Here is a 15374-nt window from a genome sequence, read left to right as displayed (position 1 = left end):
GAAAGTCATACACATCTGGAATGGCATGAGGGAAAGTAAATGATGAGAGAATCTTCATTTTGGGGTGAAATATCCCTTTATAGATTGTCTCTATAAATTATATTCATATAATTCATATAATCATATATATATTCATATATATGTCATAAATTATATTCTCTCTTAACAACACACTGGCAACTGACTATCAACCGACAGGCTGAATATCAATACAGTACAATACAACCTACTGTATATTTTATACATATTATATATACCATTTTTATTGTATAATGTGTATTCTATATTGTGTGTACTGCATACTGTACATTGTATATTATATTTGTATATTGTGTTGTGTGTAATTGTGTATATTAGAAATGAAAAGTGTGTTGTGTAAATCTGATGTTTATTGTAAATTGGTTTATGTCTCATCATTGTCATGACTGCTGTGTTGCTCGGAACTGCACCCAAGACTTTCACCCAATACTGCACTTGTGTATATGGTTGTGTGACAATAAAAGTGATTTGATTTGATAACATAGTCAACTATTTCACATTCACTCTCCATTCACATACTGAACTTTTTATATATATATATATATATATATATATATACACCTCTAAAAGGGAAATGTATCACCTAAGATTTAAACATTTTGTGTCAGGGTTTTGAAAAATGTATATATTTAATTAATATATTTTCAACATAAACATAATAATACAATTCCTAGCAACAATATTTTTTAGAAGAGAATGTCCCTCGAAATAGTTAACATGTAAAAGATATAAACTTTTACCTCGAGGTCAGCAGTTTTCTCACAACGTGCTACAATGTCACATTTAGATAAAGATTGTGGGTTGATGCCAGAGTTTTTATACAAAGTCACATGATCTCAGTATTTGCAGGGACCCCCTTTTCAATAATTTTCACTGAAATTTGGCCCACTCGGTCAGTGCTTCTTCCCCCAGCCTCTCAAATGTTTGTATCTCCCAGGATACAAAAACCTTTTTTAGGGTTAAATTAATATATATATTTTTAAGCTTTTAACATTTTTAAGCCTGCATGTTCTTACTGTAAACCTATGTATAAATTCAATTACACATTCTATTCAGTTATTTTTATCCAGAAGTCACCTCAGACTTCCGGGTGGTTTCTTCTTGTTGTGTAAATCACACTGAATTTCTCATAAGAAGTAAATCGCGCAGACTCTCCCCAAGCTTCAGGCATTGTTAGTTTGTGGCAAACGACACTCATTCATGTGCACGCACTTCAGGGTCAAGCACGAACTCAGAATGAAACTTGACAGAGAACATTTATTCGGAGCGTCTTGAGATCGCTCAACCCGATCTAAACTGATCTTGTCAACCTGAAACTCTGAGTTTGTTCAACTAGCTTGAAAAAGACATCAGGTTTTACACAAACTCAAGAATTGTATTTTTAATCAGATAAGAATGTGTAATATGCTGCGTATTGAAGTAATCTGAACGAATGTTCAAATTCTGTGATAGACGCATTGAATGTCCCTTGTCAGGTCATTGCATTTTTACATGATCCAATGGCTTGGCACGCAATACACACACTAAGAAGAAGAAGATTTTTGTACTTATGCATTTGCATTTTTCCTTGCTACAAGGTGGAACTGGATGTGTCCATACTGCAGGAGGTTTCAGTTTCAGCTTTGTATACGTGTGCTTGTTTGTCTGTGTTCAACTTACTTTAGTGGGTACATCCTGAGGGCCACATCCATGCCCGGGCAGTATGAGAGGAATGCTGCAAGAGCAGTTTCTTCGAACAGCCCAAAGATAAGAATCTTATTCCTGTAAAAGACACACAGTTACTTAAAATTTCTCTCTTCCTTTTCCTCACACAAACAAATGCACAAACTTCCTGAACTCACTTCATGCCCTGCTGGAATACTGAGTTGCGTCTGGTCTTGCAGATTATGACATCAGCCCATTGTACGACCACAATACTGACAAAGAACGCTGTGTGGCACGTAAACTCAACAATCTTCCTCTGCTCGTATGTCTGTAAAACACAAACACAACCTTATACAACATGCTGAACACTATAGAAGAAACATCGAACTATTTAACCTCTATAACACCCAAACAACTACACAACATGTTGTCCACTTTAAAACACAGAATACCCACCCACTGCTGTCCGTAACTGTCTTCCAAGTCATTTAAGGAACGGTCATCCCAGTTGAGTCTGATACCCACGAGCAAAGAGGGAAGGAATCCATTCTCAGCCAGAATCACAAAGTATGCAAAGAAGCCACCCAAAGCCTGGATCATACCTACACGGAAACACATATACAGATGTGTGTTTATCAACCATATTTCAAATCAGTTTCATATGAGGGAAATTGTTTATGTGTTGAGAGGTACTTTGAATGACTATCTGCCTTTTTCTTGAATGTTATCATAACCCAGGTACTGCTCGAGATGCACACATATACACTTTCTTTTGAGGATCTTGTTTCCTCAACAAGCACACTTGTTTCCTTTCCCCCTGCTTCAGAATGAAATGTAAGGTATAAGGCACTGCGAACAGACATTCTTCTCTAATGTGTTGGGCTTCTATACAGTATTTACTTCAAAAATCGTCTTTTTATAGCAAACATGCACATGTTAAACCTGAGCTCAAATTTAACTCAATTTTAGCAGCACCCATTGGTTGTTCAAGAAATTTGTGGATATCAAACTAACCAATTTGTCCATAAGCAATGCTGATGAGACGCTCGTTCACAAGTTTGTCTCTCAGAGGGTTCCTGGGCTGCCTCTTCATGATGTCACTCTCAGCGGCCTCATAAGCCAGGGATATAGCAGGGACCTGTGGAGACAGAGACAAAGAGATTTGATTTGTTTAAGGGTTCCCATACCTTTTGACCAATGAATCTCCATGACTTTTACATGAACTTTCCAGTAATTTGTGATTATTAGATAAGGATTTTAAAAAATAATTTTGATTAAAACCAAATCGTTTGCTTATGAATTATTTAGGCAGTTTTGAGAACTTGTTTGATCAATTCAAGAGAACGATTCACTCACAGACTGAACATCTTGCAAGCATGTCTCATTAATTTTCATGACTTTTTCATTCCTGGAAAATGTTTAAATTCCCTGCTATTTATCTGATATAGGTTAGAACATGTGTGTGAAATTACTTACATCAGAGCCATGCATGTGCACGTGTGTACACGATTTCCACTATTACTGTGTGTGTGTATTGTCATGTCTTACCATGTCAGTTCCCAGGTCAATGCAGAGGATGGTAATGGTGCCCAGGGGCAGAGGGATATTGACAATGATGAAGAACAAGAAGGGGGTGATCTCAGGAATGTTGCTGGTCAAGGTGTATGCAATGGACTTCTTCAAATTATCAAAGATCAGACGCCCTGCACAGGAAGAGACACATCTACACTTACTTTAACATGATGCACCCAAAACCCTCTTGTTTGACAACACCAGTCCTGTCCACTCATTTACACTTCAATCCCTCTCATCTTTCTCACCCTCTTCCACTCCAGTGACGATGGAGGCAAAGTTGTCATCTAGTAGAATCATGTCAGCAGCCTGTTTAGACACATCAGAGCCAGAAATACCCATGGCAACACCAATATCAGCCTTCTTCAGGGCCGGAGAGTCATTCACACCATCACCTGTAACAGCCACAATTGCGCCCTGGGAGACAAAGAAACAGAGTGGAGATAGAGAAAGAAAGAAAAAAAGAAAGAGAATGAGAGAAAGAAAGAAAGAGAAAGGGATGGAAGAAAGACAAAAAGAGAAAGACAGAAAGAAAGAAAGAAAGATATGATAATGACATTATTGAAATGACAGAGGATATATGGAGGACTGCACTGCACAATATCTGTATTGGTTTAAACATATCAGTAAAAGTATCAGTAAAAGTACAAAACAAAATTTGTGTAAAATAATACAACTTTAAGAATATGTTTGTTTATTTTTCTTACCCAGGCATTGTTTTTTCTGTTTTTAAGCAGAAATCTCATTAGTTTATTGTAGTTAGATTTATTCTTTAAAAAAATAAAATAAAAATAAATTAAATTTACTAATAGGTAGAAAAAGTAAATACAGGATACATTCTCAGAAAAGAAAAAAAATTATATCTTACACAATTGTGCTTCTCAAGTCAATTTAACTTTTTTTTATGAATGTTTAGACATTTTTACTGACAGGTAAGACAAAAATACTCATTTAGAAAAATATTTTTTTGCAATGTGGGGACTATAATCTACAGTATTTTGACTTTTTACATGTTAATGTTAGGACGTGTGTTTACCTGTCGTTGGCAGCCTTCTACAATGATGAGTTTTTGCTGTGGAGAGGTTCTGGCAAACACAATCTCTGTGTGGTTCCGCAGAACATCATCTATTTGCTCCTGAGAATAGTCCTTGAGATCTGTTCCATGAATCACACAAGCCTTGGCATCCCTAAAACCATGAGAACAGAAAGCATGTGTATGTTTATATGCATGCATATATCTATATACTTATATGTGTGTAAGTGTGGTTACGCCTCTATATCCACATACAGTTGAAGTCAGAAATTTACATACACCATAGCCAAATACATTTAAGTTTTTCACAATTCCTGACATTTAATAAAATTTTTTAATAAAAGCTTTGTGATGGCCACTCCAATACCTTGACTTTGTTGTCCTTAAGCCATTTTGCCACAACTTTGGATGTATGCTTGGGGTTATTGTCCATTTGGAAGACCCATTTGCGACTGAGCTTTAACTTCCTGGTTGATGTCTTGAGATGTTGTTTCAATATATCCACATAATTTTCCTTCCTCATGATGCCATCTATTTTATGAAGTGCACCAGTCCCTCCTGCAGCAAAGCACCCCCACAACATGCTGCTGCCAACCCCATGCTTCATAGTTGGGATGGTGTTCTTCGGCTTGCAAGCCTCACCCTTTCTCCTCCAAACATAACGATGGTCATTATGGCCAAACAGTTCAATTTTTGTTTCATTAGACCAGAGGAAATTTATCCAAAAAGTAAGATCTTTGTCCCCATGTGCACTTGCAAACTGTAGTCTGGCTTTTTTATGGCAGTTTTGGAGCAGTGGCTTCTTCCTTGCTGAGCAGCCTTTCAGGTTATGTCGATATAGGACTTGTTTTACTGTGGATATAGATACTCGTCTATCTAATTCCTCCAGCATCTTCACAAGGTCCTTTGCTGTTGTTCTGGGATTGATTTGCACTTTTTGCCACCAAATTACGTTCATCTCTAGGAGATGAGTGGTATGATGGCTGCGTTGTCCCATGGTGTTTATACTTGCATACTATTGTTTGTACAGATGCACGTGGTACCTTCAGCCATTTGGAAATTGTTCCCAAGGATGAACCAGACTTGTGGAGGTCCACAAATTTTTTTTCTGAAGTCTTGGCTGATTTCTTTTGATTTTCCCATGATGTCAAGCAAAGAGGCACAGAGTTTGAAGGTAGGCCTTAAAATACATCCACAGGTACACCTCCAAGTCAGTACACCTCCTATCAGACGCTAATTGTCTAATTGTCTAAAGGCTTGACATCATTTTCTGGAATTTTCCAAGCTACTTAAAGGCACAGTTAACTTGGTGTAAGTAAATTTCGGACCCACTGGAATTGTGATATAGTCAATTAAAAGTGAAACAATCTGTCTGTAAACAATTGTTGGAAAACTTAATCATGTCATGCATAAAGTAGATGTCCTAAATGACCTGCCAAAACTATAGTTTGCTAATATTAAATCTGTGGAGTGGTTAAAAAATACATTTTAATGACTTCAATCTAAGTGTATGTAAACTTCTGACTTCAACTGTATATAATATATGTTGATGTAAAGGCATGTTGTTTTGATGTGTCCATTCATCATCTTGGTCATTATCTTACCTGGGATTGACCTGACTGACGGGTATGTTGAGGCGGGCAGCGATGTCCTCCACTGTCTCGTTACCCTCTGAGATGATGCCCACACCCTTGGCAATGGCTTTGGCAGTGATGGGGTGATCTCCAGTCACCATGATGACCTTGATGCCAGCAGAGCGGCACTTCCCCACAGCATCGGGCACCGCAGCGCGTGGCGGGTCGATCATTGATATCAGCCCCACAAAGCACAAATTGTCTGTATGGAAGTTCACATCCTCTGTGTCAAAGGCAAAGCCTTTTGGGTACTGATCCTCAGGCATTAAGAGATGGCAGAATCCTGTGGACAGGAGACAAATTTATAGTATATACACATACACCATAACTTTCTAAACTTACTCTATAAACTTTATATTATATTCAGTGGCACCAAAAGTATATGGACACTTATGCGTCACTTAAAAATGTATAAATGTATAAATGTATTTGCGTTATATAACAAAACATCAAAACAATGGTATTTATTTAAAAGAAACTCAACACAAACTATTATCAAGCAAAACATCTCACAAAAAATAGTTTGTTAAGTTTGAAATTGTAAAATGTTAGTGTAACATATTCATAGTTAATGTGATGAACAACACCTGTGGGTTCTCTGTTAGGATTCCTTTGTGAACTTGAGGGGAAATTACTTCATACATCCACTAAAAATCCCCTTGAGACCAGTTAGTAACAAGAAATAATAATAAAAAAAAAATGGCCAAGAAAAGCTAAGTTAGTTCTGAGAGAAGGTCTGTCATCATTTTGTGCAATGACATTCAGGCATATTAAGTGTAACTAAAGTGTCCAAAAGTGTCCAGATACTTTTTGTGGCCAGTGCGTCCTACTATAATATATACTATATATTCACCCAGCACTCGCTCTCCCAGTCCTCCAAGCTCCATGTAGGCGTTCTGGAAGGCCTCCTTCATCTCCTCGTCCATGGGCTGCTCTTTACCTTGCAGCATTATGGTGGAACAGCGGTCCAGGATACGCTCAGGAGCTCCCTTCATCACCAACAGGTAACGGTTATCATTGGGGTCCTCTGTCTCATGAATGGACAGCTGGGGACAGAAGGAGAGAGGGTTGATATGTATTTGTTGGTGGTAATGCACTGGGTTGCACTGATGCTTTTGAGAGATATGGTATATGCTTCAGTTTTAAGGTTACTTAACTACCCTGACCTCAGACCACCTGTGCTAAAGTGCTATTCATTGGTTGCAGTATTTCAAACGAAGCTCTTCCACTGATCATAACTCAAACTGTTATTTACTGTTTGATTTTGAATACCAATAATCAGGTCCACAGAATCTGCGCCTGCCGAACTCAATAGAATGTTTTTAGAATTTAGAATTATTTCCTCGTAATTAGAACACGCATCTTTTACAAAATCCTACACATTCCTGCTTCATAAATTATCGCTTTTTAATATTTGGGATAATTTGAGCTGGCAATAAGAGTGTGGCACTCTCAGCTCCATTTAACACATTTTCCCCATGTTTCCCATCCATTCTGCAGAATTTTGCAGATTTTACCCTAAAATTAGTGCAGCAAATATGAATCAGCAGATTCCTTCTGGGGCAACCGATAACTGATGACAAACCTGGTATTTGTTGGTGGAGTTGAATGGGATTTCAGCTACTTTCTTGTTCTTCTCTCTCATCATCTTGACTGATCCACAGGACAGCTCAATACACTTGAGCAGGGCTGACTCAGAGGCATCACCAGCCACATCCCTCTTCAGGATGGGCAGAGAATCTTGTCCTGCCTTAAACACTGCCCTGTTACATAGCGCCGCCACACGGGCCAGAGACACCCACGTCACCGAGCTCTTATCAAATGATGTTCCTACAGAGAAAGACCAACTTAGACGCTGCAGAGAACGCTGGTGTCATACAGTGGGCAAGACTAGATAATCATAAGGCTTTGCATGAGAAGAAAAGGACACACCAGACTGATCTTCAGTAGTGTCAGCTTCATGGATCTGGTTGTCGAACCACATGTGTGCAACAGTCATTCGGTTCTGGGTCAGAGTTCCAGTCTTGTCTGAGCAGATGGTTGAGGTGGAACCTAGTGTCTCTACGGCTTCAAGATTCTTCACCAGGCAGTTCTTACGAGCCATACGCTTGGCTGTCAGAGTGAGACACACCTGAGACAGAGAAAAATAAAGGGACATCAGAGAGATATTCAACTGCATGAAATTGAACTGGATTACCATGGATTTCCCTGTCCTGCATTGGTCAAAAAAAACTGTATAGTCCCGCTCCAAACTCACATTATTGGTTGAGCCAGTGTTGCTGTGTCGTGCTGGTCAGATGTTCAAGCAAACAGAGCAATGTTATACTTCAAATCAGCCTACAAATGGCTAATTTATAGTATCGTTGTCATGCAAATTAAGGTGGGATATGAGAGAGTATTTAGACATAAAAAAAAATTGCACACTTTTGCTTTAAATGAATGTATGAGCGTTAAAAAAAACTCACAGTGACAGTAGCCAGCAGACCCTCGGGCACATTAGCGACGATGATTCCGATGAGGAAGATGACAGCCTCCAGCCAGGAATACCCCAGAATGACTGACAGAATGAAGAAAGATACTCCCAGGAAGACAGCCACGCCTGTGATGATGTGAATAAAGTGCTCAATCTCCTTGGCGATGGGAGTTTTCCCTGTCTCCAGTCCTGAGGCGAGTGTAGCGATGCGGCCCATCACAGTGCGGTCACCAGTGCAGATCACAATACCACGAGCAGTGCCTGATAGTGAGAAAGAAAACACATTTTACACATCTGAACTAGGGATATGCGTGGATAGTCATTATTCGGTTAAGCGTTCCATGTGCCTGTTTTCGTATTTCCTTTCAATAGAGGTCTGCAACCTGACCCGAATAGAGGTTTCGGGCCAGGTTCAGGTCAGTACAGGGTGAATTAGGGGTTGTTCACACGTGTTTTGGCCTGCATCTGTGCTGTTTTTCCCTATTTTTTTTCCCTATGTAAACACACACTGGACAGACGTCTTTGTTGCTTTGCATCTCACTATTTTCCGCATCTTGCACAGGACTGGCAAATTTTTTAGACACTGTGTCAAGTTAAAAAGAACTGAAGCAAAATGTAGAAACATCTCACGACAACTATGTTCTGTTTCAATCGTTGCGCTGCATTAGTTCATGTGACTGGTAAACTGTTACACTTAATTACAGATTGTTTTTTAGCTGGCAAAGTTTCAGCGTTGATAAACGGTAAACCAATGTTTTTTCCCTTTTGCTCTGGTGTGCAGACAATATTTGCACAAGTTAAATGCCAAACCTTTTAAAAAACAAAGCATCCTGAAGAGGCTAATAAATTGCAGCAGTGTAACTCCATACATAACAATACTAGTACTAGTGTTTACTAGTGTTAATACTAGTGTTTGCATCAGGTTTGCACTTAAATGATGTATTTTCCATTGGTTAAGAATACTATGTTACAGACAGTGACAGTTTGATTATTTCGGGTTTTTTTTAACTTTAATGTGAGTGACTTTATCATTTGAAGATCTATGTATTGTGCTATTTAAGCTCATAGCTCACTGTGGACTTTATTCATTGCTATTCTGAGCAGTTTTCTATTCCTGAGTCCCGGCAGAAAACCAAATAACCGTTTGTGAACCCTCGTGGTTAACTGAATATTAAAAATGGTTACTGTGCACATCCCTAATCTGAACTTCACTTTTACATGGATAAACAAAGTTCAGCATAGTAAATTCCACACCTTCCACACAGTTAGTGGAGAAGAAAGCAATGTTGCGGGTTTCCAGAGGATTGTCATGGGTACAGTCAGGTGATCTCGTCTGGGGTTCTGATTCGCCAGTGAGGGAGGAGTTATCCACCTACATATGATGTCAGAGACACAAACATGTATAACCACTAGGTATCACCATTTATGGGTATAAGTTAGGTAGCAAGTGTGTGAGTTACTTATGGGTATGTCTGCAGCCGTGTTGTTACGGTTAACAAAAAAAAACTTAAAAGAAAACTAAATAGAGGAAATACTTCTGAAAACTAAACAAAATTAAAAAGGACAATTTGAAAATAAAATAAAAACTAAATTAAAAATTAAAAACTATAATAACCCATGCAAACACTGAAATCTCTCATCATCGCAAACTGTTTATAAGTGTATACCTTGCAGCCGTGCGAGGAGACAACCCTGAGGTCAGCAGGGATTCGGTCTCCACCTTTGACCTCCACCAGATCACCTGCTACCACTTCCTCAGCATTGATCTGCATCTTCTCTCCCTCACGGATCACTAACGCTTGCTGGGGATAGAAACCATGTTATTTCTTCTCATATACTCACTCGTTTCTTTGTGTTTGTGTGTCTGGCATGTTGTCAGTACCTGGGGCACCATGTTCTTAAAGGACTCCATGATCTTAGAGCTTTTTGCCTCCTGGAAGTAGGAGAAGCAGCCCGTGATGATGACCACAGCAGACAGCACGATACCCAGGTACAACTGAGGGGAGACCAGCGAGCCATTCAGTCAAGGTATAATTTGATTTCCAACATATCAGACATACATTTATATATGGGAACAGATTGTGGCAACATAAAGTATTTGGACCCTTAAGCCACACTTAAAAATCTATGAATGTCATTGCATTAAATAACAAAATATTAAACCAATTCACATTAACAATAAAAAAAATTAAAAAAAAAAGATAACCACAAGCACACTTTTCAAGAACAATATTTTACAAAAAGAAGTTTGCTAGGTTTTAAATTATAAAACAACATCGTTCGCTCCGTGTTCCTGGACTGCAGAAACCCCGCTCCGTATTCGCTCCATGGCAAAATTAGCACCTAACTATCTCTCCACTGTAAAGTTATTTCAGTATGCTTTTAAATATCACAACCTTTCATGCAGAAGATGTATTAAATGAAAAATAACTAAACAATACTAGAAGAAAGGCTACAATGTGCTTTATTGGAACACTAATTAGCCCAAGACTAAATTAAATTCTTTATAGCTTACTTTTTAAACATGTTGGCAGCATTGTCTGGGTTTGATCAATTAAATAAATTACTAGACAAAAACAAAATTAAATAAAAAAACAAATTATCAAAAGGAAAAAAAAAAAAAAACATATATATATATATATATATATATATATATATATATATATACCAGAATGAAAACAAAACATTAAATTAAATCAAATTAATAAATTACCAAAAATAAAATAAAAATAAAAACAATATTAGGCCTTTGTATTATTGCACTTCTTTTATTGACTTTGCCCTATAATTCTATGAACAAAAAAGTACATTCTCAGAATGTTCTACACTTACATAATACATAATATTACCTACAGTTAAGACTGCGATGCATTAGATTAGAATAATTATATGATTATTCAAACTATTTAATAGGGGAGAGAGAGATATATATGTATTACTGACCTTTAGATTTTCTCTCCACATGTGAATGGATTATCATCGTGTTTTTTGGACACGTCTTTTAGGATTTCACAACAAACCTTTGATCGTGGCAATCACCTCCCCACTCGTGTTCTCCTTCGCCAACACGTCATTAATTTTCAATATACGCCAGTTGATGTAGGAATAAAGAGAAGAGACACGAGCATTTAGTTAAGTCAAGCTTTAATGCAAGCTTAACTTAATAACAGGGAGCGTGAACACAGAAAGCGAAAGTAACCTTCGCGCTGGAGGTTGAATATTACCAAATGCCACTAGATTTTACATTTGTATTTTTTTTATCACATTCTTTCTGGTTATGTCAGAAATTATATCTTTCCTTCATGCCAATAATGTTTAACACTGCTTAACACGTGGTGAATTACTGCATTAAGGGGCGTTAAAAGGTGTTGTGCCCGTAATGGAGCATTAGTGGAGCGCTCTTGGAGCGAGAGAAAACAATGACGCTCTAATTTTTAAAAAAACCCGCTCCTCACTCCAGGCAAAATCATGCCGCACAACTCCTCGCTCTGCTCCCAATCTGCTCCGCTCACATACTCTGCTTCTAGCTGGCCTTGAGTGACGCAATCACGCATTAAGTAATGTACGTAATTCGAAAGTGAAGAGCGCGTGATGCGAGATCAAGACATGATTTTAATTTTAATGTCCGTTCGATAGACGTATCTAACTCTTTATTTAATAATATATTGTACAAAACAATCATGCTGCAGTTAAGATTAGGTTACCTTGAGCATTCACTGTCATATCAAGTTTGTCAATTGTCAATTGTTATTATTAGTTGGCTGCGACATAACATATGATGTCCATAAGGTGTCTTAATCATTGTGAACCAGTGTTTTCTTAATGACGTGAATCACACCGAAGGCCTAGACTTAAAATGCACAGGCCTCCACTGCATTTAGCTATCTATGCAATGACACTCATGCAGTTTTAAGTATGACTTAAATGTCCAAATCCTTTTTGGGGCCTCTGTATGTGTGTGTGGTGGTGTTGGGTTTTCTCACGTTATCTCCAGCTGGTTCATCTTCAGTAGCAGCCTGAATGGCATAGGCCAAGAAACAGAGAATGGCTCCAATCCACAGCAAGATGGAGAAACCTCCAAAGAGCTGACGACAGAATTTAACCCACTCAGGTGTTGTGGGAGGAGGAGTCAGAGCATTTGGCCCATCCCTTGCCAAATACTCTCTGGCCTTTGCATTTGTCAAACCCTTTTGAAAAGAAAGAGAGAGTGAGAGAGAGGGATAGAGATAGAGAGAGAATAAAGACATCATCATCTAAATCAAATTCAAGCCATTCACTTTCCCGTAACAAACTAATGTGAGTATATAATTAAAATCCAATGGACTCTATGCACGGCACCAAGCCTACATACACTCCCTGGCCAAAAAAAAAGTGGCATACTCTAATATTTCATTGGACTGCCTTTAGCTTACGTAACGGCACGCATTCTTTGTGGCATTGTTTCGACAACCTTACACCATTTATTTTCATCCAGAGATGCATTACTTTTTGGCCGAGATCTTGTATTGACAACAGGACAGTCGAACCACTCCGTAAAGTCTTCTCCAGCACATCCCAAAGACTTTCAATGGGGTTAAGGTCAGGACTCTGTGGTGGCCAATTCATGTGTGAAAATGATTCCTTATGCTCCCTGAATCACTCTTTCACAATTTGTGCCAGATGAGTCTTGGCAACAATGCAGGAAACAATGTAGGAATTTTTCATTTCTGAAAAAATCCATTGGGATAACCTGGTCATTCAGTACATTCAGGTAGTCAGCTGACTTCATTTTATTGACACATAACGTTGTTGAGCCTAGACCTGACCAATTGAAGCATGCCCAGATCATAACACTGCCTTAAATCCAAAGGGGACTTTTTTTTTGGCCAGGCAGTGTATTTCCAGTACAATCTCAGGGCGATAACGTTTTCGGTACCGTATTCAGCCATAGCAAAAGTGTCAAGCGAGTCGCAGCAAACTACTCTTCTTTCTAAAATAAAATGACTGATCACAGCAAATGTGATATTATTTAGTAAAAGTTTAAAAATGATCTCAGTATTGAACCCCAATCAGTTTAAATACATCTGATTTGAAGCTTGTTGAATGGCAGAGCACTGCTGTCCCATTTGTGAGGCTTCTGTGTGCAAAGTGTTTCAATATTTACATCCAGTGACTGTACAGCAATTTACAAGAGAGGAATACAACAAGACAAGTGATTCATATTAAAGAAAGCACAAACAAACACCATAAAATGAAGTTAGGGAGACCTTACAGTTAAGGATTGATTAATTCATTTTTATTCATATAAACTGCAAAAATCACACCACAATATTCATAATTAAACAACAAATGAAAAAGTTATCTTCTCATAAGCATGAGAAGGGCTCTCACTCTTCTGTTCTTCAGACCCCTCCCCACTCATATGACAAATCTCTCGGAAACAGGATGCATTATATGTTTTTATTAACATATCAATTCTATAATACAGGTGCATCTCAATAAATTAGAATGTCGTGGAAAAGTTCATTTATTTCAGTAATTCAACTCAAATGTGAAACTCGTGTATTAAATAAATTCAATGCACACCACTGAAGTAGTTTAAGTCTTTGGTTCTTTTAATTGTGATGATTTTGGCTCACATTTAACAAAAACCCACCAATTCACTATCTCAAAAAATTAGAATACATCATAAGACCAATAAAAAAAACATTTTTAGTGAATTGTTGGCCTTCTGGAAAGTATGTTCATTTACTGTATATGTACTCAATACTTGGTAGGGGCTCCTTTTGCTTTAATTACTGCCTCAATTCGGCGTGGCATGGAGGTGATCAGTTTGTGGCACTGCTGAGGTGGTATGGAAGCCCAGGTTTCTTTGACAGTGGCCTTCAGCTCATCTGCATTTTTTGGTCTCTTGTTTCTCATTTTCCTCTTGACATACCTCATAGATTCTCTATGGGGTTCAGGTCTGGTGAGTTTGCTGGCCAGTCAAGCACACCAACACCATGGTCATTTAACCAACTTTTGGTGCTTTTGGCAGTGTGGGCAGGTGCCAAATCCTGCTGGAAAATGAAATCAGCATCTTTCAGCAGAAGGAAGCATGAAGTTCTCCATAATTTCTTGGTAAACGGGTGCAGTGACTTTGGTTTTCAAAAAACACAATGGACCAACACCAGCAGATGACATTACACACCAAATCATCACAGAATGTGGAAACTTAACACTGGACTTCAAGCAACTTGGGCTATGAGCTTCTCCACCCTTCCTCCAGACTCTAGGACCTTGGTTTCTAAATGAAATACAAAACTTGCTCATCTGAAAAGAGGACTTTGGAACACTGGGCAACAATCCAGTTCTTCTTCTCCTTAGCCCAGGTAAGACGCCTTTGACATTGTCTGTGGTTCAGGAGTGGCTTAACAAGAGGAATACGACAACTGTAGCCAAATTCCTTGACATGTCTGTGTGTGGTGGCTCTTGATGCCTTGACCCCAGCCTCAGTCCATTCCTTGTGAAGTTCACCCAAATTCTTGAATCGATTTTGCTTGACAATCGTAAGGCTGCGGTTCTCTCGGTTGGTTGTGCATCTTTTTCTTCCACACTTTTTCCTTCCACTCAACTTTCTGTTAACGTGCTTGGATACAGCACTCTGTGAACAGCCAGCTTCTTTGGCAATGAATGTTTGTGGCTTACCCTCCTTGTGAAGGGTGTCAGTGATTGTCTTCTGGACAACTGTCAGATCAGCAGTCTTCCCCATGATTGTGTAGCCTAGTGAACCAAACTGAGAGACCATTTTGAAGGCTCAGGAAACCTTTGCAGGTGTTTTGAGTTGATTAGCTGATTGGCATGTCACCATATTCTAATTTTTTGAGATAGTGAATTGGTGGGTTTTTGTTAAATGTGAGCCAAAATCATCACTTTTAAAAGAACCAAAGACTTAAACTACTTCAGTCTGTGTGCATTGAATTTATTTAATACACGAGTTTCACAATTTGAGTTGAATTAC

The 15374-nt window shown here is 38.5% G+C and overlaps 1 protein-coding gene across 1 annotated transcript in view; it reads right to left on the bottom strand.

The window, feature by feature from the left end:
• LOC127453020 (sodium/potassium-transporting ATPase subunit alpha-3) overlaps nucleotides 1–15374 on the bottom strand; it is a 35798-nt gene that overhangs the window by 5587 nt on the left and 14837 nt on the right. Inside the window, exons 5-20 of the mRNA XM_051719004.1 lie at nucleotides 12379–12582; nucleotides 10278–10391; nucleotides 10063–10197; nucleotides 9650–9767; nucleotides 8388–8656; nucleotides 7855–8053; nucleotides 7508–7752; nucleotides 6776–6968; nucleotides 5893–6205; nucleotides 4292–4442; nucleotides 3504–3672; nucleotides 3232–3386; nucleotides 2698–2821; nucleotides 2140–2285; nucleotides 1881–2011; nucleotides 1699–1800 (exon numbers count right to left, since the gene is read on the bottom strand). Coding sequence (XP_051574964.1) covers nucleotides 1699–1800; nucleotides 1881–2011; nucleotides 2140–2285; nucleotides 2698–2821; nucleotides 3232–3386; nucleotides 3504–3672; nucleotides 4292–4442; nucleotides 5893–6205; nucleotides 6776–6968; nucleotides 7508–7752; nucleotides 7855–8053; nucleotides 8388–8656; nucleotides 9650–9767; nucleotides 10063–10197; nucleotides 10278–10391; nucleotides 12379–12582 — 2768 coding nt within the window. The remainder of the gene's footprint in view (nucleotides 1–1698; nucleotides 1801–1880; nucleotides 2012–2139; nucleotides 2286–2697; nucleotides 2822–3231; nucleotides 3387–3503; nucleotides 3673–4291; nucleotides 4443–5892; nucleotides 6206–6775; nucleotides 6969–7507; nucleotides 7753–7854; nucleotides 8054–8387; nucleotides 8657–9649; nucleotides 9768–10062; nucleotides 10198–10277; nucleotides 10392–12378; nucleotides 12583–15374) is intronic.

The sequence above is a fragment of the Myxocyprinus asiaticus genome, chromosome 15, assembly GCF_019703515.2.
Source record: "Myxocyprinus asiaticus isolate MX2 ecotype Aquarium Trade chromosome 15, UBuf_Myxa_2, whole genome shotgun sequence".
Lineage (NCBI taxonomy): Eukaryota > Metazoa > Chordata > Actinopteri > Cypriniformes > Catostomidae > Myxocyprinus > Myxocyprinus asiaticus.
Note: the sequence above shows the minus strand (reverse complement) of the source record. Positions and strands in the feature narration are given on the sequence as shown.